The sequence below is a fragment of the Ursus americanus genome, chromosome 24 (assembly GCF_024610735.1).
Source record: "Ursus americanus isolate L20-20 chromosome 24, mUrsAme1.1.p, whole genome shotgun sequence".
Lineage (NCBI taxonomy): Eukaryota > Metazoa > Chordata > Mammalia > Carnivora > Ursidae > Ursus > Ursus americanus.
This window is the reverse complement of record NC_142150.1, coordinates 41,427,073-41,454,017: the sequence shown is the minus strand read 5'-3', so window position 1 is coordinate 41,454,017 and position 26,945 is coordinate 41,427,073. Positions and strand designations below refer to the sequence as shown.

The 26,945-nt window shown below is 56.1% G+C and overlaps 3 protein-coding genes and 1 non-coding gene across 6 annotated transcripts; 3 read left to right on the top strand and 1 right to left on the bottom strand.

Moving 5' to 3' along the window:
• The first annotated feature begins 1,055 nt into the window (after window positions 1–1,055).
• SLC29A2 (solute carrier family 29 member 2) lies at window positions 1,056–11,231 on the top strand. Its single transcript, XM_045775845.2, has 12 exons — window positions 1,056–1,770; window positions 2,029–2,110; window positions 3,591–3,751; window positions 3,983–4,122; window positions 4,525–4,659; window positions 5,315–5,412; window positions 5,621–5,705; window positions 6,258–6,394; window positions 6,648–6,753; window positions 6,868–6,953; window positions 7,718–7,917; window positions 8,617–11,231. The coding sequence occupies exons 1-12, from the start codon at window positions 1,742–1,744 to the stop codon at window positions 8,726–8,728; spliced, it is 1,371 nt and encodes a 456-aa protein (XP_045631801.2). The 5' UTR covers window positions 1,056–1,741; the 3' UTR covers window positions 8,729–11,231.
• Window positions 11,232–15,613: 4,382 nt separating this feature from the next.
• Window positions 15,614–15,695, bottom strand: TRNAS-GCU (transfer RNA serine (anticodon GCU)). The gene has a single exon. It is a non-coding gene; the product is annotated as a tRNA-Ser (tRNA).
• Window positions 15,696–16,151: 456 nt separating this feature from the next.
• Window positions 16,152–18,430, top strand: B4GAT1 (beta-1,4-glucuronyltransferase 1). Its single transcript, XM_045775904.2, has 2 exons — window positions 16,152–17,327; window positions 17,573–18,430. The coding sequence occupies exons 1-2, from the start codon at window positions 16,272–16,274 to the stop codon at window positions 17,762–17,764; spliced, it is 1,248 nt and encodes a 415-aa protein (XP_045631860.1). The 5' UTR covers window positions 16,152–16,271; the 3' UTR covers window positions 17,765–18,430.
• A 261-nt stretch (window positions 18,431–18,691) lies between these two features.
• On the top strand, window positions 18,692–26,198 carry BRMS1 (BRMS1 transcriptional repressor and anoikis regulator). 3 transcript variants are annotated; one of them, XM_045775856.2, is made up of 11 exons: window positions 18,692–18,829; window positions 19,996–20,337; window positions 21,611–21,756; window positions 21,831–21,921; window positions 22,056–22,183; window positions 22,388–22,467; window positions 22,555–22,651; window positions 23,231–23,320; window positions 24,473–24,511; window positions 25,209–25,248; window positions 25,655–26,198. In XM_045775856.2, the coding sequence occupies exons 2-10, from the start codon at window positions 20,210–20,212 to the stop codon at window positions 25,211–25,213; spliced, it is 804 nt and encodes a 267-aa protein (XP_045631812.1). In that variant the 5' UTR covers window positions 18,692–18,829; window positions 19,996–20,209; the 3' UTR covers window positions 25,214–25,248; window positions 25,655–26,198. The 3 variants fall into 3 exon arrangements, with proteins under 3 accessions (XP_045631812.1, XP_045631811.1, XP_045631813.1); XM_045775855.2 differs by having other exon boundaries at window positions 24,447–24,511; XM_045775857.2 differs by lacking the exon at window positions 19,996–20,337 and having other exon boundaries at window positions 18,694–18,829; window positions 24,447–24,511.
• Window positions 26,199–26,945: the final 747 nt, after the last annotated feature.

The window sequence follows — 26,945 nt, the reverse complement described above, 5'->3', positions numbered from 1 at the left end:
AGTCCTGCATGAGCTTCCTGCTCAGTGGGGAGCCGCCTTCTCCCTCTCCCTCTGCCACACCCCCTGCTTGTGCTCCTGCACTCTCTCTCTCTCTCTCTCTCTGCCAAATAAATAAATAAAACCTTTAAAAAAATAGAGAAGGAACATAAACATTATTAACCTCTGTTTAGATAAAGTTGTCAGCAGAAGCCCTGAAGCCATCACTTTGGTAGAGAAAGAGGGAGACAGACCAACAGGTGTTAGAAACATGTTAGCACCAAGTTGAGACTTTCCCCTTGACATACTCCGAAGGCTTGAAAGCAAATTGAAAAGAGAATAACTTTCTCTTCCAGTCTAACTTAATTCTGTCTCTTTTCTCCCTGGTATTACAATCCATTTATTTACTAAGCATCTACCAAGCACCTGCTACCAAGCAGGCAGGAACGCTAGATGTTGGCAATAATAAAACACTGAGCCAGACAAGCACAGTCTTTGCCTCACAGACTCACAGTCGACTGGAGAAACACACACACGTAATCTGCAAGTGGTCCTAAAATTTCATTGCTTATGAAAATAATTTATGATTTAGAGCCTCTTACTTCTCAGGCATCCCCCATATGCACTGGTAACTGCAGAGCAAACTTGTAAATTACATGAGTTAGAGCAAATTAATTCCAAAGTTGCAATGGTCTATAATCTTTTCGAAGTTTATCACAGGAAAAAGAAAGTGTGAGGTGGGTGCATCTTAATAGGTATGATGTGATGTGACCTGGGGCCGCCGAAAGTTTGTTTGTTTGTTTGTTTGTTTGTTTGTTTGTTTGTTTGTTTAGCGGCTGCTTTGGGAGAGCACCTCCGGGTCACCCTTTCCTCCTGAGCCTTTGCTTAACCCCTTGCTGCCTGGAACGCAGCTCAGCCTCACTGTCGCCTGGAAGCCCGCCTGGACTCCCCAGCTGGGCCCACGCCTCCGCAGTGAGCCCCGAAGGTCCGGCGCTTCCCCAGGCACCCGCTTGGAAGAGAAGAACCCGTCTGTCGTCTGTCTTCCAGACCCGCCTGGGGGCTCCGACAGCACCCGCACCTGGCCCTCTCTTTGGCCTCCCGAAGCACCTAGCTCGGCGCAGTCCGCCAGGACCGCTGGCGACAGACGCTCAGGTTACCCCCGAGCGAGCCGGCTCCTCCGAGGGCTCCTGGGTTACCGCGCGCTGCGCGGCTCTGACACCACCTCGGAATTGGCGGAGGGGTAAGAAGCCGCACCAGGTCCCCCAGCCAGCTCCGGGCGGGGGAGGGGCGGGGTACCTCCCCTACCACCTCCCCCACCCCTCCCGCCGAGGTCCGGGACTGGCGCCCTTTGGGCGGGGAGGCCCCAGGAGACCTTCTCGGATCAGCCGCCTCTAAGCCGCACGGGACCGCGGGGGGGAGTCTTGGGTCCTCGGACCGCGAGGTCGAGCGGGTCCAATGCCTGAGTCTAGAGTCCTGGCCAGGAGGAGGTGGGGAGGGGTGGTGCGACCCTCTGTCTCCGCCCCGGAGGCGGAGCGAGGTCCGAGCCTGTGAAGCCTGACACCCTTGGAAATCGGTCCCGGCCGACCTCCCCCGCTCCCGCCTCCCCCGTGCCCCCGCCCCTTTCGGGGAGACCCGACGCCCCCCTCCCCCCCGTCCACCTCCCGCAAGACCCAGTCTCCCCGGTCCTCCGGCCCTCGGGCCCCGGCGTAGGTGCAGGTGCAGCGCGCCACCTCCCTCCCAGCCTGGCGCATCCCGCTGGGCGGCCATGGCGCGAGGAGACGCCCCACAGGACAGGCGAGTTGGGGACCCGGTGGGGTGCGGACGGGGATCCGGGTGGCCGTGGGCAACGCAGACCCGCTGCCTTCGGGCGCTCCAAGGCTCAAAGCTGACTGGGTGGAACTACAATTCCCATCAGCCGCCTCAGTCGGCTGCCTGAGCCGGAGTGATGGGGGTTGTAGTCCGCTCTGCGGAGGGGGCGGCCTGGGAGGCGGGGGGCGGGGGCGCGGCTGAGGCGTTGCGTCCTCAGGGTGACCTTCTGACTGATCCCCACAGCTACCACCTGGTCGGGATCAGCTTCTTTATCCTGGGCCTGGGCACGCTCCTTCCCTGGAACTTCTTCATTACGGCCATTCCGGTGAGACTCGGCGGCTAGAGTGCCAGCCTCATGGCCACAACCACCATCGCCTTGGACGCGAGGAGTATCAGGCGCTTTCCCATCACGCCACCTTTGACTCCTCATTATGCCCGTTTGTCTGCGCGTTTGTCCGCTGAAGCACGGAGCCTCAGAGAGGGGAGGTGCCCCTCTCACAGAGAGAAAAGTCAAGCTTTCAGGGATGCCCAGATCCTACAGGGGCAAGGCCACCAGCTGGGGGTGGGGGTGGGGCTGTGGACCTAGAGAGGAACTACACACCCGCCACCCCTGTTATTACCCCTGGCTAGTCACTCCTGGGCTAATCCACTCCAAAAGTGTGTTATCTAAGCCTTTGGTTTTCGTTGAAATAGCGCAAATTACATTCATTCATTCAACAAACAGTTAACAACATGCATCTACTGTGAACCAGGCCCTGTTCTTGGCACTGGGGCTACAGGAGGGAACCCAACAGAGGAAGCCTTCACCCTCATGGGGCTCACACTCTGTCAGGGGAAGGCAGAAATGCGGAGTTTGTGCTCTCTTTAGGACTGGGTTATTCATATGTATTCAATGCAACAACTTTCCAGAAGCCTCTTCAGTGTGGCTCTCTGCTGGCCCCTGGTCTTGAGAGGGAGCTGGGTGCCAAAGAGCTATTAATAATTGAATATGGCACCTGCCACCCCAGGCTTGGAGCAAAGTCCTGTGGGTTCCCAGGGGAGGGAGCAATTCATTCTGCTTCACAGAAGAGGTGATTTGTAACCTGGGAGAAGGGCAGGTAAAGCATTGGTGTTTGGGGGTTGGGGAGAAGTGGGAGGAAAGGGGGAAGGCGTTCCAAGTAGAGATGACGGCCTTGCATAGGCACCAAGGCGGGGGAATGCCAGCCTGTTCGGAGAAAGGGCCAGAGCCTGGGGTACCTAGAGTTTAGCGGGATGGAGCAGGAGATGCAACACAATAGGAAGGCCGTGATCTGGTTCTGAAGGGCTCCCAGTGCTGTTCCAAAATCCTGGGGCTTTGCCCTGCAGGCAACAGGGAACCATGGGCAGGGGAGAGGAGAAAGTTAAGCAGAGGTTTAACGAATGTGTGTTCCAGAGAGAATGCAGTTGGTCAGCACCTAGGCCAGGGCCTGGCTTACAGTAGGCACTCAATAAATCCTCAGGAATCTAGGAGCTGCTGCAGGAGTGGGGGTAGAGGCTGGAACCAGGACACTGCAGAAGAAGGGTGATTCAAAGATGAAGCAAGGCCCAGGTTGGGGGTTCTTAGGGTTTGGGCTCTGTCCCAGACGTCTGCTGTTCAATTCAGGGAACATTCATCGAGCTCCGACTGTGTGCCAGGTGCTAGGATCGGTACAAGGGCAAACAGACAGTTCCCGCAGACTTGAACTGAGCAAGCCCAAGCATGGGAGGAGACAGAGAGGAGAGGCTGGGTGGTTCCTCAGAGTAGGTTGGAGGGTGACCCTGTACCCCTTCCCCTGGTATCCTGGCAGTACTTCCAGGGGCGGCTGGCAGGAGCCAACGCCACCACCGGGACCCTGGACACCAACCACACAGGCCCTGCAGACACCTTCAACTTCAACAACTGGGTGACGCTGCTGTCCCAGCTGCCCCTGCTGCTCTTCACACTCCTCAACTCCTTCCTGTACCAGTGGTGAGAGGCCCCGCCCCTCGGGCTCCCCGCAGGCCATCCCTCTGTGCTCCCTCCACCACCCCTGCTAAGGAAGCTCCATCTGGGCCCAGGGAAGACCTCCCATCCTTCCTCCACTCCCCCTGCATGCCTCCCCCAGCTCCCACTGTCCAACCCTGGGCTCAGCCTCTTGCCTACCTCCCCCTGCCGGGCCGGGCTCCAGCCAATGCCCGCTCTGCCCCTACTCATGAGCAGTGTTCCTGAGACAGTGCGGATTCTGGGCAGCCTGCTGGTCATCCTGCTACTCTTTGCCCTGACGGCAGCGTTGGTCAAGGTGGACATGAGCCCTGGGCCCTTCTTCTCCATCACCATGGCCTCTGTTTGGTTCATCAACTGTGAGCACTGCTGCCCCTCCCCACCTCCCCACCCCGTCCACCCAGGGCTTCAGCCCAGCCTCTTCTTTGTAACTGAAAGGGCCCAACATATCCAAGAAGGAAACAGAGCAGCAGTAGCACTCCTATCCGTGATGAGAAACTGAGGCCCGGAGGGAGAAGAAAAGTCACTTGTCCCAAACCCACAGTGACCTAAGATCAGGTCTCCTGGCCCCAGCCCCTCAGACCTACGGCTGCACCTGACAAGAAGAAAGAATGGGGGGGGGGGTGTTACACCAGGGTGCTCAGAGTCTCCTGCCTGCCTAACCTAGTCCAGAGTCTCCCGTGCACCCTGCCACCGCCTCCTCCAGGGAGCCTCTAAGGCTTGCCTCATTGAGCAGCAGCCCCACTCTTATCCCTCCACAGCCTTCTGTGCAGTTCTGCAGGGCAGCCTCTTTGGGCAGCTGGGCACCATGCCTTCCGCCTACAGCACCCTCTTCCTCAGCGGCCAGGGCTTGGCTGGGATCTTCGCTGCCCTTGCCATGCTCATGTCCATGGCCAGTGAGTAGACTTGGGTGGCTGGAGGGTGGGGGTTACCTCTGAGATTCTGGGGAGCAGGCCGAGTGTGGTAGGAGGGAGATTCCTTGGGTCCTGGGCAGAGATGGAGGTGATGGGGAGCTGGGGGTGGGTTTGGGGGTAGGGAGTGGGGCTCTTGGGTTCTACAGTGAGAGAACGATCAGGTGAGGACTGGGTTAACTTGGGGCCAGGGGCGGGATTCCTGAGGCTGACACTGGTAAGCAGCAGCAGCCTGGGGTGCAGGGAAGGAGGTCAGGTTTAGGATTCGGATAAACTTGGTTGGAATCCTAGTTCCACTGTTCCCCAGCCAGGGGCACTGGACAAGTCACTCCACCTGTGTCAGTTTCCCCACTGAAATGCTTCTTATAGCTCTGTCCTCAGACTGTAAGGAGTATGCAGTAAAAATGAGCACATGATAGTTTGCTCAACAGAAGTGACAAGTAGGGAGGAATGAGAGAAGCAAAGGGCTGGGCTGGGGCCCCGCACAGGTTGGTCAGTGAGCAGAGCAGAAGAGGCCAGGAGGTGGATCTGAGAAGTGCATGATGGGAAGTGGGACACGAGCCATTAGCCACTGCCCCCCGCCCCCCGTGGGAGCCAGTGGGACCAGCCCCTCCACTCTGCAGCTGAAGTTTCTGCACAGGTGGCGTGGATGCCCAGACCTCCGCCCTGGGGTACTTCATCACACCCTGCGTGGGCATCTTCTTGTCCATCGTGTGTTACCTGAGCCTGCCCCACCTGGTGAGCCTGGTATTGGGCTCGAGGCCCCACTTCAGAGCATCTCAGATACAGCTCTGAGTCTGAGGCCCTGAGAGAGGCCAAGGGAGGAGGAGGAGGGGACCCGATCCCCAAGGAGCCACTGGGGGACTCCAGCCTCTAAGTCGACAGGGTGGAGAGGGATCCAGACGCCTCAGCCAAGCCAGGAAGGGCCAACGCTTTCCTTCTGCAGGAGTTTGCCCGCTACTACCTAGCCAAGAAGCCATCGCAGGTGCAAGGTCAGGAGCTGGAGACCAAAGCTGAGCTCCTCCAGTCTGGTGAGCCTGGGACCCTGCTGGGGAGGGGGAAGACCCAGCGGAGGGTAAAGCCACCCCTCTGGGATACCTCCCCATCCAGAGTCCTCGCCCCTAGTCGCCTTGTGTGAGCAGACACAGAAGCTCGTGATGGGACGTCAGGGGGAGTCGAGTCAGCCCCGTTGGCTTAGAGCTTCAGTTTCCCCTGCTGTAAAATGGGGAGACATTAGAGCTCCAACATCCTAGTTCTGGGTCCAAATGCCTTTGTTCAAATCCTGGCCTCACGACATCCGAGCTGGGTGGCCTGAGGCAAGTCCCTTAACCCCTCTGAGCCTCAGTTTCTTTATTTGGAAAACAGTCCAGGGAGATAAGCCATTTAAGGTGCTTAACTCTGCCGACTCATGACTCACGACTCACGTATGTGCTTCATAAGTAGTAGTTTAGCCTATTTCCATGGTTCATTCTCTTTGCTTACATCCTGGGCTGGAAGAGAGTCCCTTGTCTTAACTGCCAGGAATCGCCTTCCATCGAGCCTGGCTGTCACAGGCATGACCCTGCCCTCCCTTCTTGCCCCAGATGAGAAGAACGGTATTCCCAACAGTCCCCAGAAGGTAGCCCTGACTCTGGATCTTGACGCTGAGAAGGAGCCAGAGCTGGAGCCAGAGGAGCCCCAGAAGCCGGGAAAACCTTCAGTTTTCATTGTCTTCCAAAAGGTTTGGCTTGGATATGGCCCCCAACCACCAGCCCCCGGGAAGAGCGAGCTGCTCTCTCCAGCCCTCTCTAAAGACCCAGCAGCGGGGCCTTAGTGCTCCCCTTGTCCACTTCAAGGTGCTAGGGTCATAGCGGGTCAGGAACACAGCGAGGCCAGGCCCCGGGAGTCCTGCTCCCAGGCCAGCACGTGGGGGTTGGGGCTGCATGTTGGGCCATAGTCGCCCCGCCCGCTTACACCCTGCCTCTGGCTCTCAGATCTGGCTGACGGCGCTGTGCCTTGTGCTGGTCTTCACGGTCACTCTGTCCGTGTTCCCTGCCATCACGGCCATGGTGACCAGCTCCACTAGTCCTGGGAAGTGGAGTGAGTGCTGGGAAGCAGAAGAGGGCAGGGCAGGGGAGGAGGAGGGAGGAGGAATGAAGGGGAGGGGAGGGAAGGAGGGAGGAGGGACCAGAATGAGCCCTCTTTCTCTCCCAGGTCAGTTCTTCAACCCCATCTGCTGCTTCCTTCTCTTCAACATCATGGACTGGGTGGGACGGAGCCTGACCTCCTACTTCCTGTGGGTGAGCATACCTGGGCTGGTGGTATCTGACGGTTTCAGGAGGCAGTTAGGGATCAAAGGGTGTGAAACAGCCCAAAAAGGTGATCTTCCCAAAGTCTGACCTATCTAGGTCTGGCCACAGAACAGTTGGCCAAGTGGTAGTGAACACCTGGCCCCTGGAGGTATGCAAGCCAGGGCTTGGACTATGAGTTCCTTGAAAGCTGAAGTCATGTCCAATTGACCTATGTCCCCAGCATCCAGCCCAGGACCCGGCCCTCAGTGCCAAGCCCAGAGACCCTTACATGGAAGTTCCTGTCCCATGTGAGAGGTTGGACAAGATTCCTAGTGTTTGGATTGCTTTTAGCCAAGGTGCTGCTTCTCTAAATGAAATCTTCCAAGGAGATATAACAAATAAAGTAGACCAAAGAGGAGCTGCTCTGATCCCAGCTGGGCTGGGGCCTGGATATCCGGCCTCCAATCCCATTCAGCAACACCGCCTCCCCAAAGGGGTCTGTGGAACCCCTAGGGGTACTTGGAGGAACCCAGCTGGAGAACCAAAGATGCTGTGTTAAGGTCTCCTCCAGAGCCCAAGCTGGAGATCAGAAGGGGCGGAGGCTGGCCCCAGGCCAGTCCTTGATGGCTGGGCGGCGTTGGCCCGGCCCCTCACTCTCCAGGGGTCTCAGTGCTGGGCCCTCTCCGGCCCACATGGGGGAGGAGGTCGGGGGAGGGACAGAGTCTAGCCGGGTGTCCTGCCAGCGACGGCCCTCAGCCCAGCTTCCCCCGCAGCCCGATGAGGACAGCCGGCTGCTGCCGCTGCTTGTCTGCCTGCGCGTGCTGTTCGTGCCGCTCTTCATGCTGTGCCACGTGCCCGAGAGGTCCCGGCTGCCCGTCCTCTTCCCGCAGGACGCCTACTTCATCACATTCATGCTGCTCTTCGCCGTCTCCAACGGTTACCTCATGTCCCTCACCATGTGCCTGGCGCCCAGGTCTGGGGGTCAAGAGGGAGGGCCTGGGGGTGCGCTGGTGGGCCTGCCGAGAGGGGGCCCATCCTGCTTCCGGCCAGCCGGGCCCCAGCTGTCTCTAGGCCTCGCTGGCGCCCCCTGTCAGGTCAGGCCTTACCTGCTGAGCCGCCCTGGGGCAGGAGCTGGGGAGAGGCAGCCTCAGCTGGGGGCATTCCTGCCCGGGGACAGATGACATAGCCCAGAGACAGCTTCTAGAGCCTCCCCTCTGGGCCTGTTTCCCCATCTTGAAATAAATGGGTTGAACCATCATTCCTTAGGGCCCAGCTCCTCCCAAAATTCTCAGTTGAAGGTGGAGCTAAAGTCTTGATCCAAAGTGGGGGTTCGTGGGCTATTTACTCCAGGGACAATGGAGTTGAGAGTCCTGAGAGAGTAAAGGTGACAGGGCGGACCAGGCTGGGATGTTTTGTTGAGCGCAAAGGCAGTGGAATCTAGAATCCCATACTACTGGGCCTGCAGCGCCGGAGAGATGTCCTTGGCACTGGCCTCGCTTTATAGATCAGGAAACTAAAGTCCAGAGAGAAGGGCCTAATTACGGTGACCCAAAGGTGGGGTCAGCCCAGACTAGAATTCAGGGGTCCTATTGTAAGGGGGGCAGAGGGCACTGGGGCTGGGGCTGGGTTTGGCCTGGTGTTTCCTAAGAGCTCCTACTCCTGTGTGTTCTAGGCAGGTGCTGCCACATGAGAGGGAGGTGGCCGGCACCCTCATGACCTTCTTCCTGGCCCTGGGGCTCTCCTGTGGAGCCGCCTTCTCCTTCCTCTTCAAGGCTCTGCTCTGAAGGGCTCCATCTAGGGCTCGCCCACAGCTCTCTTCTCGCTGCCCCTTCGGAGCTGAGACCCAACGCAGAGGGAATGGCGAGCCGGGTTCAAGCCTCTGCTGGGCGGGGGCCCCTTGGTCTGCGGGTCCCAGGAGGAGGTGGGTGCTGCTCTCCTTCCCCAGCTGGTGTCCACTTGGAGCCTGCAAGGAAGAATTCACCAGCGGCCATTCTAACCCTCACCCGAGAATGGAGCTGACGCGCAGAGACAGACCCTTTAGAGGCGCACAAGACCTCATTCCAAGGGCACCGATCAGGGCGAAGAGGGCCAAGGGCCCTGGCCCTTCCTCACAATCAAGACTACATTTGTTAATCTCAAGAAATGCACTTGCTAATCTGTGGGGACCGGAGGCGACCAGTGGGGTCTTGCCAAGGGTGTGGCTGGTGTGGCCCAGCCTCAGGTTGAGAGTGGGAGTGGGGACCAGCCCGGGGCCGGTGCTCCTCTTCTCCCCAGGCCTCAGTAACCCCAGGATCAAACCTCTCAGACCCCAGGGCAGAGGATGCCAGGAAAGCTGAGGGCAGCAGGGAGAAGGCACAGACATTAGGGATCTGAGGGTACCCATGGGACGGGAACCTGTGGGCCCCAAACAGTGTTTTCATTGCCAAGACTTAACTGTCTCCACTCCCCAGGGCCCGGCTGGGCCTAGTCCCGGAGCTGCAGTTAGCCTCCATGGGTGCGCTGCACTTTTCAGTTTGCAAAGCTCTTCCATCCCCGCTCTCTCACTAAAGTCACACTGAGACCCTTGGGGGGAGCCAGGCAGGGATTGGGCTCTCCCTTTGTGCAGGTGAGGAAACCGAGTCTCGGGGGAAACGACTGGTCCATGGCAGAGCCGGGACCCAGCCCCCACCCCCCTCCTCCCTGTAGGTGCTGTTCTTCCTGCCCGCCACCTGCTTCTCTTTCCCTCAAGAGGCTCAAGGCAGGAGTCCTAAGCACTTACTCCACATTTTGGCTGTTTCTCCCTCCAACCCTGCTCCCGGGTCTAATAACAACCTTCTTCATTTGTATAATCAATTCACTGAGTCTTTATTTCCAAAGTGCTTTCAGCTCTATCAGCTTTGATGAGCTGGGTGGGGTAGGGATGATTGTACCCATTTGACAGATGGGATGACTGAGGACCTGAGAGGGGCCGGAATTCGTGGCATCCCTATGCTGGGCCCTCTTGACCACACAGTGGCCTGTGCTCCTGGGCAGAGCACCTGGCTGCATGAACAACTAGGGCTCCCCCCACAGGTGTCCTGCCTCCCCCGCCTCACCCCCCATCTCAAAAATGGAGCCTCAGGGAGGCAGTCAGAAAATTTTCTGGAGGGATGGAGAAAAGGCCTGCTTCACCACACACCTGTACTACTCTGCCCAGCCCAGAGAAAAACAAAGCTATTAGAAGCACCGGCCTTTCTGCCCACGTGCCCTCCCGCCTGCCGTGAACATTCGCTGAGCAGCTAGTATATATACCAGGCCCTGAGTCAGGACAGGGTCCCTGCTCAGAGGTGAGATATGACCTTGGGAGCTGAAATAAAGCCAATTATTTATTGCTAGAAATCAATAACAAAAAGCGGACACTTCCTAAATATGTACCAATTAACACATTCTGAACTCATGGGTTAAAAAAGAAGTCAAGGGGCGCCTGGGTGGCGCAGCGGTTAAGTGTCTGCCTTTGGCTCAGGGCGTGATCCCGGCGTTATGGGATCGAGCCCCACATCAGGCTCCTCCACTAGGAGCCTGCTTCTTCCTCTCCCACTCCCCCTGCTTGTGTTCCCTCTCTCTCGTTGGCTGTCTCTGTCAAATAAATAAAATAAAATCTTTAAAAAAAAAAAAAAAGAAGAAGAAGAAGTCAAAAGATATGGAAGCAGCCTAAGTGTCCATTGATGGATGACTGGATAAAGATGTAATACACACACACACACACACACACACACACACACACACACACACACACTGGAATGTTACTCAGCCATAGAAAATAATGAGATCTTGTCATTTGCAACAACATGAAAGAACCTAGAGCATCTTATACTAAGTGAAATAAGTCAGAGAAAGACAAATACCATATGATTTCACTCCTGTGTGGAAACTGAACAACCAAACAAACAAACAGCAGAAACAGACCCATTAATACTGAGAACAAAATGGTGGCGCTAAGAGGAGAAGGGGGTGGGGGGGATGAATGAAATAGGCAAAGGCGATGAAGAGGTACAAATTTCCAGTTATAAAACAAATAAGTCACAGAGATGAAAACTATGGCATAGGGAATATAGTCAAGAATATTGTTATAACATTGGGCACCTGGGAGGCTCAGTCAGTTAAGCATCCGCCTTTGGCTCAGGTCATGATCTCAGGGTCGTGGGATCGAGCCCCGCATCGGGCTCTGCTCAGCGGGGAGTTTGCTTCTCCCTCTGCCTCAGTCCCTCCCCCTGCTTGTGATCTCTCTCTCTCTCTCTCAAATGAATAAATAAAATCTTTAAAATAAAACAAAAGAATATTGTTACAGTATTTGCGGTGACTGGAATTACTGTGGAATCACTACGTTGTCTACCTGAAACTAACATATTGTACGTCAGCAATACTTCGATACTTAAAAGAGAAAGAGAATCTACGCAGTGTATACTAGGTTCTATGATCAATTTGCAATTATTTTGCTGTACAAAAATAAAAGAACTTTAAAATGCCCCCTCAAAAAAAGAAAGAAAGAAAGAAATCAAAAGAGAAATTAGAAAATGCTTTGAGACAAAAGAAAATGAAAACACAACACACCGAAATTTATGGGATGCTGTCGGAGCAGGGCTGAGAGGAAATCTGCAGGGGTAAATGCCTACATTAAATAGGAAGGGGCCTGGCGGGCTCAGTCCATGGAGACTGAAGCTCTTGATCTCAAGGTCCTGAGTTCGAGCCCCACCGGGTAGAGATTACTTAAAAAAAAAAAAAAGGAAGAAGGATCTCAATCAATAATCTAACTACACCTCAAGCAATTAGAAAAAGAAGAGCAAAGTAAGGCCATAGCAGAAGGAAGAAAACAATAAATATTAGGGTGGAGGGAAACACAGTGGAGGATAGAAAACAGAAAATCAATGAAACGAAAAGTTGGTTATTTGAAACAATCAACAAAATTGACAAATTTTTGACTAGGCTGACTAAGAAAAAAGAGAGAGAGGACCCTAAAATTATTAAAATCAGAAATGAAACTGGGGCCGTTACTACCGATTACACAGAAATAAAAAGGATTATAAGAGAATACTATGAACAGTTATACACCAACAAATGAGAAATCTAGATGAAATTAACAAATCCTAGAAACACACAAACTACCAAAACTGATTCAAGAAAAAATAGGAGGTCTGAACATACTTAAAACAAATAACAAGACTGAATCAATAATCAGAAAGGTCCCAACAAAGAAAATTCCAGGACCAGGTGACTTCACAGGCTAATTCTACCAATCATTTAAAGAATGAACACCAGGGCACCTGGGTGGCTCAGGCAGTTAAGCGTTTGCTTTTCGCTCAGGTCGTGATCCCAGGGACCTGGGGTCAAGTCTCCTGGCAGGCTCCCTGCTCGGTGGGGAGTCTGCTTCTCCCTCTGCCCCTCCTCCTACTCCTTTCTCTCAAATCAATAAAATCTTTAAAAACAAAATAAAGAAAGAACACCAATCCTCTCAAACTCTTCCAAACAACGGGGGGAACATTTCCTAACTCATTCTATGAGACCAACACTACCCTGACGCCAAAGCCAGATAAAGACATCACAAGAAAATGTAATAACCAATTTCCCTTACGAATACAGATGTAAAGATCTCAACAAAATGCTAACAAACAGAACCCAGCAGTTCATTAAGGGGATTATATACCATGACCAAGTGGCATCTACTCCAGCGCGCAAGGTAGTTCAACGTACAGAAAGCAATGTAATACACCACATTAACAGAACGAAGGGGAAAAGCCACGTGGTCATCTCCACTGATGCGGCAAAAACATCTGACAAAATCAAAACACTCAACAAACAAGGAATAGATGGGAACTTCCTCAACCTGATGACGCACATTTATGAAAAATCCACAACTGATGTCATATTCGATGATGAACGACTGAAAGCCTTTCCCTAAGATCAGGAAAAGGCCCACTTCTACCATTTCATCTGCTCAACTTTGCACTGGAAGTCCTAACTACAGCAATTTGGTAAGAAAGAGAAATAAAAGGCATCTAAATTGGAAAGGAAGAAGTAAAGCTATCCATATTCACAGATGATATAATACACACACATGCAGAAAAAAAATCCTAAAGAACACACACACACACACACACACACACACTTAGAGCTAATAAGCAAATTCAGCAAAATTGGAGGATTCGAGATCAACACACACAATTCAGTTGTATTTCTGGACACACAATTCTGACACCATCTCCCTGGAGAGAGCATCAGGTCCCGCAGCTTCCTGCTCCGTCCCACAAGACCGCCCCCCTGCAGAGGCCCATCACAAATCCCAGTTGTTACCTGTGCTTCTGACCGACTGGCTATCCGTCAGAGGTTGCAGCAGCTCCCTCACCAGATTCAATTAATTTGCATCAGCAAATCACGGCGCTCAGAGAACCATTTTACTCGCTGGGTTACAGATTTAGTACAAAAGGATATAAACCAGGAATGGCCAGATGGAAGAGAGGCAGAAGGTAAGCTATGTGGAAAGCAGACCCCTTATTAATGGTTTTCAACTCAGTTCTCGTTTTTGTTTTTGTTTTTAAGATTTTATTTATTTATTTGATAGAGCACAAGCAGGGGGAGCGGCAGGCAGTGAGAGGAAGAAGCAGGCTCTGTGCCACCGAGCTGAGAGCGTGATGCGGGGCTTGATCCCAGGACCCCGGGATCATGACCCGAAGGCAGATGCTTAACTAACCACCCAGACGCTTAACTAATCAACCACTGAGCCACCTGAGCGCCCCCAACTCTGGTCTTTGACTCTCTCACGCTCCACTCCATCACACTGGGGAGCCAGTGTTGCTCCCCAGCCAGGCCTTTCTGCCCACAATAGCAGGCTGGAGGCCTTCCTCTGGACCTACCATGTAGCTGTCCTTGATCTTGCCACCTCGGTGAGGCCGTCCCTACTTTTCAGTCTCCCCTCAAGCTAAGGACACTGGGGACACTTCGGAAGCTTCTTATTCACTCATTCAACAAACATATACTGATGCTGGCTATGTGGCTACAGTTCTAGTGTGTGGGAGGTGGGAGGTGGGAGATACTGCGAGCAGGTGCCCGGGCAGACGGAGGGGGTATGGTGTGAGTGCTGCACAGGAGACTCAGACGCTAGTGAGTGAACAGTGAAAGGGCAGAGTTGAGACCTTGGCAAAGAGAAAACTATTTGCAAAGGGCGAGAGCTACTCTTATGTTCTGCCCAATTGTCACCCTGTGGAAACGCAGGCCTGGCATTGCCAGATCTTTCAGAATTTAAAACAAAAGTTGGAAATACGGATTTTCCTGATTCATCAAAGCCAACAACTAATGGGATTCAAAATTGTTATTTTCAACACCGAGAGGGTCAAAGACAACCCTAATAGCTCCAAATCTGATGTCTTGAGCCTCCAGTTTGCAAGGCCTGTGCTAAAAGGGTCTATGCATACTTCTCGCCTCTCTCCCAGCACAGGCCACCAGTGAGAGCCTTCCAAGACAGCACCTGTCTGGTCTCCAGCAAGCCTTCATCCCGGGTGCCTAACACAGCCCTCGGTGCAGAGCGGGCGCTCAGTATGTGTTATTGCTGGGGCTGCAGAATATAGGTCGCTTCCGTCACTCTTTAATCGTATTTTTTTTTAAGTTTTATTTATTTATGTGACAGAGAGACAGCCAGCGAGAGAGGGAACACAGCAGGGGAGTGGGAGAGGAAGAAGCAGGCTCCCAGCAGAGGAGCCTGATGTGGGACTCGATCCTGGAATGCCAGGATCAGGCCCTGAGCCAAAGGCAGACGCTTAACGACTGCACTACCCAGGCGCCCCGCTTCCGTCACTCTTTAATTCAACAACCTTGACTTCCTGGGGCGCCTGGGGGGCTCAGTCCGTTAAGCATCTGCCTTCAGTTCAGGTTATGATCCCAGAGTCCTGGGATGGAGCCCCTCCTTGGGTTCCCAGCTCAGCAAGTAGTCTGCTTCTCCCTCTGTCCCTACCCCCCCCCCCCCGCCAGCTCCTGCTCTCTCTCTCTCTTAAAAAAACAAAACAAAACACCAAACTGCTTTAAAACAAACAAACAAACAAAACGACCTTTGCTTCCTACTGCCTGTGGAGAGGAGGGCAAATCTTGTCCTGGCTATTGGAGGTTCTTCCCAGCCGGCCTCAAAATTCCCTTCCCAAGATTCACAGAGCTCAAATAGTTACCACATATAACTGATTTAGCTGTCGAAGTAGCTGCCCTTCCCCACAGTCTCTCCTCTTCTAAAGAGTCCAGGGATCAATTATCCCACAAGCTAATTAGGCACTTTCTGTATACGTTGGCTGGTGTTAGAATATTCTAGGCCTCCTGCTTAAATGTGTGTGTGTGTGTGTGTGTGTGTGTGTGTGTGTGTGTGTGTGTGTTGCAGGGATTGGGGGCTGGACAGAAGGTGTCCCCCTGGGAGAACTGCTACGGGGAGGGGAATCAGTGGGCTGAACAGAGTAATAATTTAAGTGATCAAACACCACAGCACTACCGAATTCTACCACTTTAGACAGTAAGGTGGCTCCTCCTGAGGGGCTTCTCCGATTACCACATAGAATATATAGGCTCCCAATTTGGCATCAGCCAGAATTCCAGTTCGGGTCTTCTACGTGCCACTGAACCGCGGGCCCTCTTCATAGGGAGTCAGAAAAGTACACCTCCTACCTCGTGTAAAACGCGACCGACGAGGATGGGATTCGAACCCACGCGTGCAAAGCACAATGGATTAGCAGTCCATCGCCTTAACCACTCGGCCACCTCGTCCCACGTAAAGCGCTTCATTCCACATGCCCTTATCTCTCATCTCCTCCGTACCTTCCGGGCCTGCCCCCCCCCCCCATCCATTCTTCCGTGTGGATTTCCTAGGACCTGGCGGAGGGAGAGACAGCGGAAAGAAAGGGATTTTTTGTGTTCCTTCCCGCCCGCCGCGGCCGCGAACCCGCGCCATCCTTCCCCAAACTGCAACCAGAGTTCTGCCACGGTTTCCCCTCCCTAAGGCGGGGGCGAGCGCGCGGGTGTTTCAAAACGCGCCTGGTCCAGAGGGTCGCACACCGATAAGGAGGGAGGGGAGCGTATCCTTGGGAACACTGCCGGCGCGGCCGCGGGCACTTTCAGGGTTTTCAAAGCGCGGCGCGGCGGCGTATGCAGTAGTTCCTCCTCGCGCGCAGGGGGCGAGCTGGCGCGCCCCAAGGCCAGCTCGGGCGGGGAAGCTGCGCGGGGCTCGGCTCGCCTCGGCTCGCCTCGGCTGCGCTCGGCAGGCTGCGGTAAATCCGGGCTTGCGGCGGCTGGCAAAGGCTGCGGCCCGGTGGTCCCTGCTGCGCGCTCGGAGCCCCGAGAGCCATGCAGATGTCCTACGCCATCCGGTGCGCCTTCTACCAGCTGCTTCTGGCCGCGCTAATGCTGGTGGCGATGCTGCAGCTGCTCTACCTGTCGCTGCTGTCCGGGCTACACGGGCAGGAGGAGCAAGACCAGTATTTCGAGTTCTTTCCCCCGTCCCCGCGGTCCGTGGACCAGGTCAAGGCGCAGCTCCGCACCGCTCTGGCCTCTGGAGGCGTCCTGGACGCCAGTGGTGACTACCGCGTCTACAGGGGCCTACTGAAGACCACCATGGACCCCAATGATGTGATCCTGGCCACGCACGCCAGCGTGGACAACCTGCTGCACCTGTCGGGCCTGTTGGAGCGCTGGGAGGGCCCGCTATCCGTGTCGGTGTTCGCGGCCACCAAGGAGGAGGCGCAGCTAGCCACGGTGCTGACCTACGCGCTGAGCAGCCACTGCCCCGATATGCGCGCCAGGGTCGCCCTGCACCTTGTGTGCCCCTCGCGCTATGAGGCCGCTGTGCCCGATCCCCGGGAGCCGGGGGAGTTTGCCCTGCTGCGGTCCTGCCAGGAGGTCTTTGACAAGCTAGCCAGAGTGGCCCAGCCCGGGATCAATTATGCGCTGGGCACCAATGTCTCCTATCCCAATAATCTGCTGAGGAATCTGGCTCGTGAGGGGGCCAACTATGCCCTGGTAATCGACGTGGACATGGTGCCCAGTGAGGGGCTGTGGAGGGGCCTGCGGGAAATGCTGGATCAGAGCAAGCAGTGGGCGGGCACAGCACTGGTGGTGCCTGCCTTCGAGATCCGCCGAGCCCGCCGCATGCCCACGAACAAGAACGAGCTGTTGCAGCTCTACCAAGTGGGCGAGGTGCGGCCCTTCTATTATGGGCTGTGCACACCCTGCCAGGCGCCCACCAACTACTCCCGCTGGGTCAACCTGCCAGAAGAGAGTTTGCTGAGGCCTGCCTATGTGGTGCCCTGGCAGGACCCCTGGGAACCATTCTACGTGGCCGGAGGCAAGGTGCCCACTTTCGACGAGCGCTTTCGCCAGTACGGCTTCAATCGCATCAGCCAGGTGCCCATAAGGGAGAGGGCAGGGGAAACGGGGCAGGAGGAGTGGTGGGCTCTGGGAGCTATAAGTGGTCCTGCACGGAAAGGAGGCAATGTGGCAGGACAGTCATAGTTCACGAAGTGGTTGCATGGTATGGAAGATCCAGGATGCCTCCAGAGGAGTGGGGACGCTGGAGAGAGGCTTTAGGGATGTCAGTCTCCGCCCTAGCAGTGTCGTCCAACTTCACTGACCTGTCTCTCCTCCAACAGGCCTGTGAGCTGCACGTGGCAGGATTTGATTTCGAGGTGCTGAACGAAGGTTTCCTGGTTCATAAGGGCTTCAAAGAAGCTTTGAAGTTCCATCCCCAAAAGGAGGCCGAAAATCAGCACAATAAGATCCTTTACCGCCAGTTCAAACAGGAGTTGAAGGCCAAGTACCCCGACTCCCCGCGTCACTGCTGAGCCCTTCCCTCTTCTAGTCAGAGAAGTCTCAGCCTCTTCCCTCCTTAGGCCGTCCCTCAGGCCTGACAGGGGTAAGAAATGTCACTCCACTTTACAGTGGTAGCTGTGGTGTTGGAACACTGGACTTGAATAAGGGGTGCTAGGATCAAGTCCTAGCTTTACCACTAACTAGCTGTGTGGCCTTGAGCAAATCCCATTTCCTCTCTGAGCCTCAGTTATCCCGTCTGTAAAAAGGGAGGTGAAAATACCTACCTCACAGAACTGTTGGGAGGCTCAGATGAGATGCTATATGTGAAAACATTCTGTAAGCTTCGTACAAATGTGAAGTATTATTAATATTATTACAGTATTATTGTTATTATTATTATTAACAATCTGGGGTGGGTGGGCAGTAGGAGAGCGAAAAGTATGAATGGGGCGGAACTGAGAAGTCGGAGTACTTAACAAAATGGACTTTTTGGAAAGAAATCAGGTGAAGGCGTTGAATTTAGTTCTTGGATTTTGGGCAGAAGCCTAAACTTCTGGTTCTTCCAGGCCTCCGCCCTCGGGAGCTCTGGAGAAAGGAAGGGTCTGCAGGTTCTGTGCCAGATCTGTGCCCTCGAATTGGCTGGGCTGGGTTATTTGCCTACCAACGACCGTGTGTAAATAAACGAGTGTTCACACCTACAGTGGCTCCATGACTCTCCTGAACCCGGCGGGCAGGGGGCGGGGTCGTGGCTTCGTCCCTTCCACACGAGGGGCGGGGGGACGCGAGGAGGAGATAGCTGCGGCCCAAGGGGCGCCGACCGCAAAGCAAAGAAACCACAGGGGTCTTTTCCGCCAGCCGAAGACCTGCGGGAATTTCGGCCCGTTGCTATGGAGACCGGCCCCGCGGTATCCCAGCATGCCTCGCCCCAGAGGTCCAATTGTGAGCTCCGCGACGGGCGCCTCCTGATAACGTATGCGGAAGTGCGGCGGGCCCCGCCTCCCGGAGTAGAGGGACGGGCTCGACGTTTCCGGGAGCTCGGCAGCCGCGGGCACCTCTCAGGGAGTTTCAGACCTCAAACCGGAGGCCCCCTCCCCGCGGTGCGTAACGTTCCTCAGGGCATCTGGTTCGGCATCTCTGGCCAATCGGTCGGAGCTGGCCCAGTGAGGGCCGAAGCGGAGACTTAACCGGCGGGACGCGTGCGGCGCCGCGGGGCCGCTGCTGGCCGCCGAAGAGCCACTGACTCCCTTGCCCGCGGCGCCGGCGCAGACGGGCATGGAACGGGGCGGGAGGGTCCTGGCGCGCCGCGCAGGGGTCTGGATTGGCTTTCTCGAGGGAGAAGAATCGGCCTTCTGTGGAGGTCTGCCCTCGAAATGCTCGCTTTCTAAAAATATAAATTGCGTGTGTCCAGCGCCTTGCAATTTCCGTTTCCCTCCTTTACCCCTTGCGATCTTTACAACACTCAGTAGCAGTAGTTATCTTTTTGCGCCCGGAGTAAGGAGGGGAGGTTGTGATTGTATTTTGCTCACTCAGTAGACTCAGAGACAGCTGGAAACAAAAGTAAATATACGTATTTAACAACGAAGAGGAATTGCAAATTTGGGGAACGGCAGGAACTCGGGCTTGAGAATGGGAAAGATGAGGCTGGTTTGGAGAACTGAGGTTTTCAGGTCAGATTCAGATCGTTTGTGAAATCCTTGAGGAATGCGACTAAGCTGCGCCGTGAGCCAGTTATTTTACACAACTCGAATTGTGTCAAGGAAAGTTAACAATACTTTGGGTTTGCAACCACTACAGGGCTCTGGGGCAACCAAGAGGTAAAAGCCTGCCTGGAAAAGTGTGCTTTGTTTAGTTTGTATTTGCACAGCCGTTAGTCGTTAGTCGTGAAGTAAGTACTGTGCTGGGTAGAGTGAGGTGCGGCTGCATCCCCGCCCTGGTTGAGGCTTACAGCCTGGTTGGGCAGACAGACGTGAAAACGGGCAGATAGAGAGGAGACGTAAACAAATAGGGCTTCCTGGAGGGAGTGGTGTCTACACTGATCTAGAGGATTTCAGAACTGTGCCCAGAGAAGTTGGAAGAACATCACAGTGAAATCGAAGCTTCCAGTAGGCGGAGAGATTAACCGTCGGGAGGACCGTTTAGTCTTACCCTTAATTGATCTCTTGGCAGCATTTGGTACTGTCACCATCCTTCCTTCTGAAATTCTTTCTCCCCTTGACTGAGTTTCTCTTCCTCCGCCTCTTGCTAATTTCCTTCTCCTTTGCAGGGCTTTCATCACCTGCCCCTTTGGTGGCCCTGGGAGTTCCATCATGGACCTCTTCTCACTGCACGCATTCTGCCTTGCTGGTTGCACCCTCTCCCGAGGCCTGAAGAACTCTCTCTATGCCGATGACCAGATCTCTGCAGCCCAGATTTCTCTCTGAGGCTTAGACTCATGTGCCCCTACCCCTACCCCTTCTCTCATTTTGGAGTCTGTGCACATGCTATTCACTCTGCTTGGAATGTTCCCTCCCCAACCATCTCAGCTCATCTGTCTGCAAGCCCTCCCTGCTGCTGCAGCAAGGATCTTCCTCTGCAAGCCCTCACTGTTGACAAGCTCCAGATTCCGGTTAGATGCCTCTCCCATATGCACCCCCCGCCACTGCGTCTTATCCCTTCTCACCCCACAGTATGGTCTGCTTCTCTGCCTCTCTCTCCCAGGAAGCTGTAAACTCCTTGGGGTCAGAGACTGTCTGTCTCTGCCCCATCATGCCCAGCATCTACTGTAGTGTCTGATTACCTGGCATATATTAGGTCTTTAATAAATCTTAGATGAGTAAATAAAAGAAGGAATGACTAATAGTGTTCATTGTTGCTGAGAAGTCAACTAAAAGAAGCACTAAAAAATACTGGCATTGGGCACCAGGAGGTCCTCTAACGCCACAGGATTCACATCAGCCGAGGGCGATCATAGAGAAATGCAATGGAACACCTGGGAGGTGAAAGAGTAGGAACAGCCAGAGCCTTGAAAAGTGTAGCTGTGGGGCGCCTGGGTGGCACAGCGGTTAAGCGTCTGCCTTCGGCTCAGGGTGTGATCCCGGCGTTGTGGGATCGAGCCCCACATCAGGGTCTTCTGCTATGAGCCTGCTTCTTCCTCTCCCACTCCCCCTGCTTGTGTTCCCTCTCTCACTGGCTGTCTCTATCTCTGTCAAATAAATGGATAAAATCTTAAAAAAAAAAAGAAAAAAAGAAAAGTGTAGCTGTGAGGTGGGAAATGGGGAGCGGTTAAATGGAATAGGGTGAAGTTTTGTGTTTCTGCTATTTCTAAATGGGGGACAATACCCGAACATGTCTAAAGTGTCGTGGGCAGGAGCCGTCAAGAGAGGGAGGAGTGGAGAAGTAGTGGAGATGGAGTTCTGGTAGCATGAGCCTCCAGAGGAAGCAGAAGGACACAGGCGTTGACCCCGAGCACAGTGAGACAAGAGGATGGCAGAGTGTTCTCAGGACGAGAAGTGGAGGGACTTCCAGGTGGAAGGATTAACAGGAAGGGGTGGAGAGGAGGAAGGAATAGTGTACTTAAGGATTGACCGTTAGATTCTGGGATAGAGGAGCTGGCCCAGTACTTCAGTCTGTGTGGGGCCTTAAACGCCCCAGTCACAAATGTGGGCCCAGCCCCAGAGGCAGTGGGGAGCCCATCCTTGGTGTTTCCCATCTTACAGACCGTCGGCTTGGCCAGCATTCCTCAGATCGGGACCACCAGCAATGTCCGGGACGTGAGCATTTCCATGGTTCCCAGGCCTCTGGGAGATGTGCCGACAGGGCTTGCTTTGACTCCCTGCGTGGCCACTCTCCTGCTCGGAACTGAGGGCAATGATAAGTGATGGCTCTCCTCCTTCTCCCAGAGCCCAGATGCCCGTCCAGCCTCCAAGCAAAGACACAGAAGAGATGGAAGCAGAGGGTGACTCGGCCGCCGAGATGAATGGGGAGGAGGAAGAGAGCGAGGAGGAGCGGAGCGGCAGCCAGACCGAGTCGGAGGAGGAGAGCTCAGGTGAGCCCCCCACGCGCGCACAGGGGTGCCCGTCCGCTTCTCCTCAGCCAGCACTGACGGGCCTCTTGTCCCAGAGATGGACGATGAGGACTACGAGCGGCGTCGCGGCGAGTGCGTCAACGAGATGCTGGACCTAGAGAAGCAGTTCTCGGAGCTAAAGGAGAAGTGAGTAGGGGGCATCTAGGCAGCGGACCTGGGCCGGGCCGGGTGGCTGAGGGCCTGCCGCACGGGGCCTGCCAGGGAGTGGGTGCTCGGCCGCGTGTTTGATGGACACTCGTGCCCTGCCTTCTCCCTCCCAGGTTGTTCAGGGAACGGCTGAGTCAGCTGAGGGTGCGGCTGGAGGAGGTGGGGGCCGAGAGAGCACCTGAATACACAGAGCCTCTGGGGGGGCTGCAGCGGAGCCTCAAGATCCGCATTCAGGTGGCAGGTGTGTGGGCTGTCCTGTGCTCTGGGGCGGCCCCCGGGCCCCCTCCCTCTTCCTCTGCCGGAGCCCATGGCTCTCTGCTCCCCACTTTTCTCAGCCCTGCCTGGCGGGCCCTGCTCCTGGCTCCGCCTTTGGGACACCTGGGTCCCTGGCCAAGCAGGGCTTCCCATCTCCCCCGCCCCCGCCCCACCCCCACCCCCGCTGCAGGGATCTACAAGGGCTTCTGTCTGGACGTGATCCGGAACAAGTACGAGTGTGAGCTGCAGGGAGCCAAACAGCACCTGGAGGTGAATGTGACTGGGTGCTGGGGGGTGGGGGGGTGAGCGGAAGTGGCTCTTCCCTGCCGCCCTGCTGAGCCGCTCCACCCCTTCCAGAGCGAAAAGCTGCTGCTCTACGACACCCTGCAGGGGGAGCTGCAGGGGCGGATCCAGAGGCTGGAGGAGGACCGCCAGAGCCTGGACATCAGCTCTGGTGAGGCTGCCCCAGGCGCCACTCTGTCCGTGCCCCCCCCATCTGCTGCTCGCTGCTCTGCCTGCCTGGGGAGCGTGTGTCGGGAGCCTGCTTCGTGGGGTCACTGTGGGGCCCAAACGGAACCAGGCACAGAAAGGACCTAGCCCAGTGCCTGGTGCACAGTGGAGGCTCGGCAAGAATGGGTCCCCCTGCCCTCCTCGGCCCCCACTCTCTTTCCAGAACAGGAGGTGTCATTCTGACGCCCCCACACCTACAGCAGCCACAGTCCCCTCCATGTCCACAGCGCCTCTGTTCATAGGGGGTCCTAGGGAGGCCAGAGTGGCCATTGGCCCACCACCCACTAAACAGATGAAGAAACCGGGAGAACAGAAGTACAGCGACCTCTCCCACAGGCTTGCATAGCCATGCCGTCTGGCCCCAACCTCAGCTTCCAAGCCCCCAGGCCCGGGTGCTCTCCACCGCCCTGGGAGGGAGAGGAGGGGGAAAGGCTGGCCTGGTGCTGTGAGGGACACAGCTCCAAGGGTGGGGTGTCCTGGGAGGGCCAGCACCTTGATCCTGACTCCGGCTCTGGGGGCGCAGAGTGGTGGGATGACAGACTGCACGCCAGCAGCGCAAGGACCTGGGACTCACTGCCGCCCAGCAAGAGGAAGAAGGCCCCTCTCGTGTCTGGTATCCTTCCACCCGCGGCGGCCTGACCCAGGCAGACATCGGGGTTAGCTCCAGACCGGGGGAGGGGGTGGAGGGCATGGAAGGCAGAGTCACACTAGGCACATTAGGCAAATCCAGCTGTCAGGAATTTTCTGTGAGGCCCTGGGTCTCTGCTGGGCTGTGTGGGCCACAGAGAAATAGAAGTATCCGCTCTGACTCCCCATAAGTTCCTGAGTGAAGTCTCCTTTGAGGCTCTTTGGCTTTCCCACAACATCCCCGACAGGTCCCAGACTTTCCCACCACGGTCCCCCTCCCCCGCCTTCTCTCACTTTCTACCTCTTCTTGGAAAGCCTGGCTGCCTGTCTGTGCTTGGTCGGGGCTTGTCTCCATGTTACCTCCTCTGTGAAGCCTCTCCTGGTTTTGCCCCGATGGTGGTGGCTTCTCCTGCACCCCTGTGGCCTCAACTGGGGCACCCATACCCCATACAGTAGCTGCCCCCGCCCCACCTTAGGCATGAGCCCCTTCAACCCAGGGCCTGCTGAGCCCTCATCCTTCCTGGCATCGCCCAGCACAGAATGGAACGGAATCTGCATGCCCTCCACCCCCACCCCCAGCTACCCCTGCAGCCATCAGACTCTCAGGACACTGGCCACCTGGTGATGGCATTCGGGGCAAGGAGGGAGGCGTCTGGGCTGCGGGGACTTGAGGGGTGAATGGGAGGCGAGGGTGTGGAGACATCAGGTACAGAGCCCAGGAGGACAGACCAGATGGTCCCCGGAGGGGAGTGGGAGACCAAAGGAGGGTTGTCTCCAGGATGGAAGAGATGGAAGTTTGTAGAAGGGGCCAGATGAAGGGACAGTAAGGAGACAGGGAATAGAAGGAGCAAGGTCCCTGAGTGGGTGGGCTGGGTTTTCACCTACTGACCTTCACACTGGAGAGAGGAGGTGAGGGGGAGCCGAGAGGAGTTAGGGGTGAGAATCAGTACCCGCTACAGACTCTTGAAGAGGTCAGAGGCCCTGCCCCAAGAACCTGGGAGCCAAGAGGTAGGAGGCAGAACCTGAGCTCTAACCTGGGTCCTCAGCCCCCTCCCCGCTGTGACACCTGTCCCCTCCACTGGGCTTCCTGCCTCCTTGACCGCCCGTTGCAGGTCCTTACATCGTGTACATGCTGCAGGAGGTCGACATCCTGGAGGACTGGACGGCTATCAAAAAGGTGGGGCCGGGGCCCCTGCTTCCCTGTGCAGGTCCCCATCCCCGACACCAGCTTTGGTCTCTGCGGGCTTACACCTGGGCTTCCCATGGGCCTGGGAGCTTTGCTCAGCCCTCAGCAAAAGCACCTCCTGCCTTCAGCCCAGGTTCCCTGGCATTGCTGTCAGCTCACAAGCCACCCCCCCCCACCCCCGGCCTTTTTTTTTTTTTTTAGAGAGGGAGAGAGAGTGTGTGTTTGCGTGTGCAAGTGGTGTGGGGGGGGGTGCAGAGGGAGAGGGAGAGAGAATCCCAAGTAGGGAGCATTCCTAGCGTAGAGCCTGATGTGGGGCTCGATTTCATGACCTGAGCCGAAGGCTTGATGACTGAGCCACCTGAGCCACACAGCCGCTGGCCCTGAGGCTTCCCTGCAGGAGGGATCTTTTAATCTGCCTTAGCCCTTCCTCCTTCCAGGGCAGGTTTTGATGGGATGGGAGGGAGGGAAGGCGGAAAGGCGGGAAGGTAGCTGTTCTGTGCTGGCCTGGCCTGGCCTCTGTCAGGGGACCACATCAGAGCTTTGCCTAGAAAGGGTCATCCCCCCCCCCCACATCCCCGTGCAGCACTGACCCAGCAGCACCCCCACCCCAGAGAGACTGATGTGGGGGAGGGTACTTGCCAAGCCGGAGGCAGGCTCTGAAGGGGGGCTTTTCTTCTTACCCACCCAGGCTAGGGCAGCTGTGTCCCCTCAGAAGAGAAAAGCAGATGGTAAGCACCACAGGAGTTCTGCGTCCTGCCAGCCCCTCCCCTAGCCCAGCATCCTGGAAAAGAGCCCAGAAAGAGCAGTGGTTATGTCCGATCAGTGGCCCCAGTTAGAAGGGTTTGTGTTTGAGGGCACTTTGGGGGTTTGGGGAGCAGGAGCCAGGGTGGGGGTAGGGAAGCTCTAGGTCGCTGGGGCTAGGGGATGAAGCTCCCCGCAGCCAGGACTGGTCAGGGAGGGCTGGTATGCCGGGCCCCAGCAGCGGGGGGGCTCTGGTGGGCCTGTGGATGAGGGCTGTAGAGCTGCCTTGGGCCAGCCCTAGGCTGTTCCTCTCAGCCCCCCAGAGGCAGTGGTGCTCCCCTCTTGGTTCAGCTTCTCACCTTCAGTGCTTTTCCCCTTCTGGCATTCCTTCAGGACCATGACCCTGCTGTTCAGAGCCAAGGGGCCCCTCGGAGCAGCTGGCAGCAAAGCCAGGATTCGCAGTTTCCTGCTGTAGGAAGGCAGACTGACAAGCCCCTCAGGGTCTGTCTAGCCAGCTCTCCGGGGCTGCTGCTGGACCTTCCCCTCCAGCCATCACTGGTCTGGACTCCTCTGTCCTCCTCGGGGGTCTGCACAGCTGTGGCCCAGAGCTGCCCTAGCCAGGCAAGACTGTCTCCTCCGTCCCCAGTGAGCGCACCACCTCTCCCTCCCAAAGGTCAGCTTCCTTGGTGCCCTCCTAGACAAAGACGACGTGGCTCGACTTAGGCCAAAGCAACATCCTTCCTGCTGACCTTGGACCAGTCACTGAGCCAGCGAGCTGGGCCCCACTTTGTGGGAACTCTGAGCCAGAAGTTATATTTTGGGGGCCTCTCTCTCCTGGCTGTTGTTGGAGGTGAGAAGGCAGGCTCCCCGGGTCTTCTCAAGGAGGTTCTTGGTGTCTCCCAGACTTCAGGGACTGGAATTAAAACCTTTCCTGGAATTCCGGCGTGACCTGTGTGTGTCTGACTTACCTTGCAAGAGAATCCGGGCTCCCACAGGGAGTGCCCGAGTCAGGCGGACTCTCCTGGAGTCCCTGGGACCTCCCCTCACTACCTGGCAGGAGCCAACCTACCTCTGAGTTGGGGTATAGGGAGGGGAAGGGGGGGGATTTGCCCACCACACCTCCCAGAGGTGGGGGAGTGAGCCCTGGCTGACCAAGGGCTCACGAGCCAAGTGTGAAGCAACATGTGGCGCAGGCGGACCATGTGTCCTGGGTGGGGAAGGGAGCTGTGCACTCTGTGCTTGGAGACCGGGTCATGTCTGCACCTGCCCCAGTCACTTGGCAGATCGGTAAGGCAGGCTGGCAGGGCCTGCGTGCGTGGGAGGCAGCTGGCAGCAGCCCCGTGTGCTGACAACCTCACAACCGAACTCCCCCCTGTTTAGCGCCGACTGTTAGAACCACCCCCAGAACCTCAGTTAAGCAAAGGGGTTAGTTTCCATGGAGACACAGCATCCTTTCCCCATGGCAACCTGAAATTCCAAAACCCAAGTTAGGCTCAGGAATGAGTCATCTGTGACCAGTAGGGGGTGCTCTCCCACCGGGTTGACCCCCTGAGCCACGCACAGAGGAGCAATTGACCGCAGACTTAAAGGTGCACCAAGGGCCAAGCTTGGGCCGGTGGGGACCCAGATGGGTCCTGCTTAACCCCTTCCCGCCTGCTCGTGTGGTTTGAGGCGGCCGGGAAGG